At 49.2% G+C, this 7,270-nt stretch overlaps 1 protein-coding gene across 1 annotated transcript in view; it reads right to left on the bottom strand.

Moving 5' to 3' along the window:
• RGS10 (regulator of G-protein signaling 10) overlaps positions 1-1,267 on the bottom strand; it is a 35,893-nt gene extending 34,626 nt beyond the window's left edge. Inside the window, exon 1 of the mRNA XM_011930267.1 lies at positions 1,166-1,267. Coding sequence (XP_011785657.1) covers positions 1,166-1,172 — 7 coding nt within the window. The 5' untranslated portion in view covers positions 1,173-1,267. The remainder of the gene's footprint in view (positions 1-1,165) is intronic.
• Between the last annotated feature and the right edge of the window lie 6,003 nt (positions 1,268-7,270).

Genomic DNA, 7,270 nt, shown 5'->3' with positions numbered 1-7,270 from the left:
AAAAAAAAAAAAAGTCACATAAGACCAGGTGGAATCATCTAGCACACAAACACAATGTATATCCGTTTTCCATTTATGCTTATGCTGTCCTGTGTGGCTTCTGGCGTCAGTAAAAGCCATTATTTCAAGGATGGGTGAAGCATCACGGTGCAGATGGCTGGGGCTGGTTGCTTGGAGCTTATTTTATGATGCATTATTTATAGATGCTATGATGTCATATCTAACAGAGACCTTCTCCAGACATTAATTCCTTGGAAATCCATACTCAAAAGGCATCTGTAACACTCATCAGAAATGAATGCTCACAGCATGGATTTCTGCCGTTAATCTGCAGGAAGGTCTGTGTAATTATCCTGCATAGACAATTTCTCCAAGTCAAATAATATTTTAGTAATATCTCACTATCCAGTTTCCTCAACAGCAGAGTCAACTTACATCCTCAGAAGGTTTGTCCTAAGAACTCCCTCAAACTCACAGGCTATTAAACATTCAAGTCCAGGAAGAGGCAGAGATATTAACCCTAAATTCCAAAGTGGTTTGGTACAACTCACATGCACAGGCGTGCACCTTTAAAATACTCTACTTTGTAATGAAGTTTCAAAGAAAGTACACACCCCACAAAACTTATTTAAAACCTCTTGTCACCTGTGCCACATCAAGGGTATTACAGTTTTTAAAAAGTCCTCCCAATTTAGAATCAGAGAGTCATTTTGTTACAACTGGTGATCTGTGTAAGGCTCCAGAGAAACTGGGTCATGGAAACATCGTATCTAAATATTACTTAAGTGTTTATCGGCTCCAGTATCTAGCTGCTGAGAATAACTACCCCGCCTGCATGCAATTCCCCTGCTGGGGAGATTTGATTGAACCGCAGTTAGCAGGAAATAACATCAAAAGTGAAAAAAGTTTTTCAATAATCATAGTAATAGCCAGCATCCAAGTCAGGAGAAGGAAAGCAGATGAAAGAGGGTTGTCTCCACTCAGAAAAGGGATCGTGGCATTTTCGCACGAGGGCACCGGCCTCACAGAAAGCCAAGTGTTCCTTCTGGCCCTTCCAAAGTCACCTGTGCACCTCTGTGTCCTCACAGCACATTCTTCCCAGCCCCTGCCCCACCCAGGGCCAAGGCGACTGCCAACATGGAAAGGGGTAGGGGCCATTCCTTACGTTCCATGCTCTGGGGTCCACCTGAGAAGTTCCACGCAGACCAACAATCCACTGCCTTCCCAGAGACGCCTTGTGTGAGAAAGGCAGAGACTGGAGGGCTCCTGAGCACCCTTGGGTCCGAAGAAAAAACAAGCCTCAACATCCTCTTTTAAGTGGACTAAACAACAGATGGCCACTGGTTTCCAGTTTCTACCAAAGGGAAGGAAATAAGAACGCCAAACTGTTATTTGTAGTCTCCCTAGACTCTCCACTTTCTAGGCAAAGGCCAGAAAAATGAAAATGGCCCAGCAGCCCTAGCCTGAAAACAAAGACCCTGTCATCGATTTTCTCCACTTCCAGAAGCCCCTGTGTGTCCTCTGGGGCCTGACATTTCTGCGTAAAGCTGCCCTCACTCTCCTACTCTGCTCAATCTGTCCTGCACCCTCCCTGGAGGCAAAGTAAATGACTTTTTCCTCCAAGGTCAGTCAGGTGGATGGTGCATTTCTTGAAAGCAAGGGCTGCGTCTTTCTCAGGGTCAGCATGATGTCTGGTACTCAAGTATATACTTTATAGTGATAAATATTTGCTAAGGAATGAGCAAAGTCGGGCACCAGGCTAAGGGTAGAGGGCACAGAAAGGAGGACGGATAGCTATTAAAAATAGTTGAGGCCAGATGTGGTGGCTCACACCTGTAAACTCAGCACTTTGGGAGGCCGAGGGGGGCAGATCACCTGAGGTCAGGAGTTTGAGACCAGCCTGACCAGTGTGGAGAAACCTAAAAATACAAAATTAGCCGGTGTGGTGGTGCATGCCTGTAATCCCAGTTATTCAGGAGGCTCAGGCAAGAGAATGGCTTGAACCCAGGAGGTAGAAGTTGCAGTGAGCCGAGATCATGCCATTGCACTCCAGCCTGGGCAACGAGAGTGAAACCCCGTCTCAAAAAAAAAAAAAAAAAGTTGACATTTACTGAGCACTTACAAGTCTCATCGAAACTACAACAATCCTTGGAAGCTGGTTTCCTCATGGGCCCCATTTTATACATCAGGAAATGGAGACACAGTGAGATATAAAATTTGCTACAAAGAAGCAAGCAAGGAAGTGGATGAGCTGGGATTCAACCCCAGGTTGTCTGGCGGGAGAGAAACACACAGAGAAAGATGCCAGAAATGAAAGGTGGGGCCCATTTTCTCATGGAACTTAAAATGAATTGAGAGGAGGCCAGAAGTTCCCAGGCGGTCGCCTGCCCACAGTGCCACGGACTGGTCGGAAGTTTTCTTCACTAGTCCACAAATAAACGAGAAGGAAGACAAGGAAATATTTACCAAGCGAGCTGTGCTGGTAGAGTAAGGACAGTCTTGGGTTGCTTGTTTTGTTTTTGCTTTGAAAAAGATCACAGTTCAGGACATACAAAAGGGAGTGTGGTGAAATAGTCTTCCTCATACCTCTGTCCCTCAGGTGCCCAGTGTCTCTCCCCAGGAGCAACAACCTCTAGAAGATTCTAGAGGATCTAGAATCCTCTAGATTATAGAGGATCAGGACAGCTCTTTACCTGAGATTATATCTTTCCTACTATTGGGGGTGTTAAAATGTCCTTTTCTATGTGAAATGATAAAAGTGTTTGATGATTGCTTTGTTTGTTTCTAACGTCCTGACTAGAGAAAAGAAGGATGGGAGGAAAGAAGGGAGGGAGGAAGGAAGGGACACAGGGAGGGAAGGAAAGGAGAGAGGGATGGAGGAAGGGAGGAAAGTTGTCAGCTCCACATTCATTCTCTAAATACATTTTAGCAAAGTCGCTAAATGATTGCTGTGTTTAGGTGGCCGTGGACTTGGGTCCAAGACTTGAGTTCTCTGCCCCTCTGCAATGAGTGGCTCCGGGCAAGTCCCTGCCCCTTAGTGGCCTCTGCAGCCCTCCAGGGAGAAATGAAATGGTTCCCTCCTGCTCAGACAAGCTGCTCTGTCAAGTGCCAAGGGTGGAAGGCAGCGAGGCCTAGAAGGGTGGGTCTACTGGAGCAGGGAGACCCAGGCTTTGGGACAGGACAAAGGACATCTGGGGGAGCAAAGGCACAGAGCGGGTATTGTCCAGTCCCTCCAGGGTAGACTAGGGAGCAAGAAAAATGGGGCTGGGAAGGACTCAGTCAGATAAGTGGCCCCCCACTGGGCAGTGGGGCAGCGAGGTGGACCTGAGGGTGCTTAGCAGGGCTCTAGACAAATGGGAACTTGCTTGGAAGGGAAATTTTGTCCCCACAAGTCTGCAAGGGACTGTCTCACTCCAGCGGATGCCGCCTGACAGCTCTTATCAAGGGGCCACTGCTGCTGCCTGCCAGGGCCTCCTCCGCTCCTGCTGCCACCCCCGGGCTGCTGCACCGAAGAGCTATCTGGGGGAAGCAGAAGAAACTTGGGGGCATAAATTTAGTGCAGTTTAAGCAGCAGGTTCCCAGAGCCCAGCGTCCGGGGACTCACTCAACCCAGGGAGGGAAGTGACTCACTTCACCCAGGAAGCCCTAGGAAATGGCCATGCCAGGCATCTACATTTTCTAACCATGAAGAAAGGCGGCATCACATCAAATACAAATCAGCCAACGCAGATAAAACACAGTGAGCACCTCACACCCACCAGGCTATGGGCTGCACTAGGTGGTGACCAGAGCAGGTCCCAGAGGCTCAGCTGGCTCATGGGCTTGACCATACCTATAGAAAACAACACCAGCAGCCGGCACCTCGTTCCCCGCAGGCCTGGGTCAGTGATGTTCGGCAGAGAAAGTTGCCCCAGCTGCCAAGGCTACCCTGCAGCCGGGTTGTTAAAACAAAGACATTAAATTGCTGTGCAAACTGTCATCTTTAAATAAAACAAGCCCAGCCATAAACTTAAAACTGTTCCCAAGGGTTTAATGGGATCCTGCATGACAGGCCTGAGGGGAAGGCCGATGCCTGCCTGGCAGGGTGGGAATTCCCCTAAGAAGTCACCCCTGGGTGCAGCTGCAGGGGTAGGGAGTCAGGTGGCTTCAGCTTGGCATCTCAGATGGGCATATTTCAGTTACCAACAATGCAAGGTTGATAACTGGGCAGGGTGAGTGGACAGAATCCTGTTGGGGGACCCTCACATTTCACTGGCCTGAGAATTCCCTGGGGTGCTTGTCAAAGACGCACCCTACCCTCCCACCTACCTACCATCCCCAAGATTGAATCAGTGGGTCTGGGTGTGGCCTGAGAAGCTGGACTTTATCCAGGCCCTCCTGAACCCACAGGACGGGTGGAACACACTTTGAGAAACCTCAGGAAGAAGAAGAAGGAAATCCCACTCTGAACCTTGGAAGGAGGGGTTAGGAACTCCAAATCCTCCGCGGAAAGACAGTGTCTCCAGTGAGATTTTGCTGAAAGGTAGGAAAAGTGTAAAATAGAAAGTGCTGGGGGAGGCAGGACCACAACCAGGTCCAAATCAGGGGTCCTGCAGGAGCAGCTCCGGCTTTTGTGGAACCTGAAGTTTATACAATTTGAGAATCCTCTTTAAGAAAAATAATTCAAAATTACAAAAAATAAAATAAAATAAAATAAATCAGTACAGGGTCCCAAAAATCACTTGGCTGTCTTCTCAGTACCTCCGCCCCCAGGCCCAAACGACCCCTTTCTCACTAGGCTTCTTCTTTGCCCACGGCTTGGTGGTAATGTCCAGTCAGGTAAGAACTTCCGTTATTTTCCATAATGGGGAAAGACCCTATGCCTACAATTCCAAAGAAAATCAGGCTATTGGAGTCGAGGCATCCAGTACCAATCCACGATGTTTAGTGGCTGACCTTTCTTTCTTCCTTCCTTCCTTCCTTCCTTCCTTCCTTTTCTTTGAGTCTCACTCTGTCACCCAGGGTGAAGTGCAGTGGCACGATCTAAGCTCACTGCGGCCTTAACCTCCCAGGCTCAAGCCATCCTCTCATCTCAGCCGTCTAAGGAGCTGGGACTATAGGCACGCACCACCATGCCTGGCTAATTTGTTTATTTTTTATTTTTGTAGAGATAGGGTTTTGCCATGTTTCCCAGGCTTATCTGGAACTCCTGAGCTCAAGCAATTCTCCTGCCTCAGCCTCCCAAAGTACTGGGATCATAGGTGTGAGCCACTGTGCTCGGCCTGAGACTGCCTTTTTATCAGTGATGTAACCACATTTCATGAGGCTTAAAATTTGTTGCCCTGAAACAATTTATTCCCTAAAACTGCATTCAGTCTTTTTGGGGTGCAACATGGCTACATGCAAAATCACCCCAAATCCATGTATCTCCCAGGATACAATGGTTGTATTTGTCAGTCTTCAACCCAAAAGTAATCTAAAGTAATAAATAACGTGTACAGGGCTATTCATAGCAGCTCTATTTATAACAGGCAAAAGGGAGAAAAACTAGTAATTATTACACATTTATTAAGTGCCACACATTGTATTAGGGGCTTCATATGGTTTGGAGTATTTAACCCCATAATCCTATGAAACCCACTTTGCAGATGGAGAAAGTGATTCAGAGGTGTGCTGGAAATCAGCTCTCCTGAGTCAAAATGAAGCCTTCATTTTTAGCTTTGTTGATTTTCATGATGTAAATATCCCATCATAACTACTTTCAAGCTACCTAAGGTTTAGCAACCAGTTCCCAAACTTTCTGAATATTTAGTAACTGGCTCTTGCAAGCCAGTTTGAACCAGTTCCAGCACATCATTGAAACGGAGGCACAGAGAGATCAGGTAATTTGCCCAGTGTTGCTGAATGACAGAGTCAAGGTTAGAACCAAGAGTTTAATTCGAGTCCAGGCTCTGAGCAGCGCTCCACAGGCCTGTGCCAACCATAGAGAACAGTTAACATTAACACCCACAAGGGAATTCTTTGACTCACATGCAACACAAAAAGGTTTACATGACCACTAACGCTAATGGAGCACTTAGTACGTGCGGGGCAACAATGTAAGATCATTACAACAACCCTAGGAAATCCTACATATCAAATACAATAATTTGCAAAACTTGATGGATGGGAGACAGGTTCCAATTAAGTGCTTAAAAAGGCGAGTAGCTACTGTTATTCCCATCTTGCAGACCCTTATTCTGCAGAGAGGTCCCACGGCTGGTGAATATGGCGAAGGTGAGATTCGGATCTAGCCAGTCTGGTCCCAGTCTCTAAACCACAATGTCCCTCATAAAGTATCAGGAGCAGAAAGGAAATGCACCAACGTGTTCGGACTCTGAGCGCCAAGCAGAAGTGAATCTTGGCGTGGGAAGCCCGGCAAAGCCTCTGAACTCGAGTCAGGTGAACCTGGGTTTGAAAGCCTCCCCATCACCTGCTGGGTGTGACTGGGGCAAGTTACCTAACAGCGCCTGGCTTCCGTTCCCTTCTCGCGTACCAGGTTGTCCTAGGGGTGAAGGGAGAGTTCACCCAACGCGGTGGAGAAAGCCCTTGGCGCACCCGAAGGCCTGTACAGGTCGTAGCTATTGTGATGAGCCAAAGGGTAGAAGGACCAGAACCAAGGGCATGGCTCCACCTTCACCGTGGGGTCTTAAAGAGCCCTATCAAGCTGCCCCAGATAGTGGCTCAGGCTGGCCCAGAGTGACAGCCAAGGCGAATCCTTCGTAACGTCAGAACTTCGCTGGCACGGACCGCAGAGGTGCCCTTCTCCATCCTGGGGTTCCGTCACCCTCACGACCGCACCTTTCGGTTCCTTGCTGCAGAAGCGAAGGCCCCCGGCGCCCCAGGCCCAGGCGCCCAGTCGGATGCCCGGGTCCAGCCGTGCTCCCCCGGGCGCTCGGCACCCTTCCACCCACGCCCGCAGCGGAGGCGGAGAGGGCCACTGAGGGAGAAGCCCGCGCGCCGTTCTGCTTTCAGAATCTGGAGCCCCATGTCACCTCCAAAGTTTGGGGAATTTGGGCGCTCCTTTTTCTCCCAGACCATCACTAAAAAGAAAACTGTGGCTGTTCCTCTTTCAGCCCAACTTCCTCCCCGGGGCGCCCGGAGGAGCTCTGCGGTCCCGTCGCAGCTGGGACAGCGAAGGTGCGGGACCTAGCGGGGAGAAGTGCGGTCGGCCGGGCTCCAGTCTGGGAGGTATCGCCGAGCCGCGCCCGAGCACAGGAGGGAGGGCAGGAGGCCGGGCGGGCGAAGCGGC

Source organism: Colobus angolensis, unplaced genomic scaffold (genome assembly GCF_000951035.1).
Source record: "Colobus angolensis palliatus isolate OR3802 unplaced genomic scaffold, Cang.pa_1.0 Scaffold85, whole genome shotgun sequence".
Taxonomy (NCBI): domain Eukaryota; kingdom Metazoa; phylum Chordata; class Mammalia; order Primates; family Cercopithecidae; genus Colobus; species Colobus angolensis.
The sequence above is the reverse complement of the archived record's forward strand: the minus strand, read 5'-3'. Positions and strand labels throughout refer to the sequence as shown.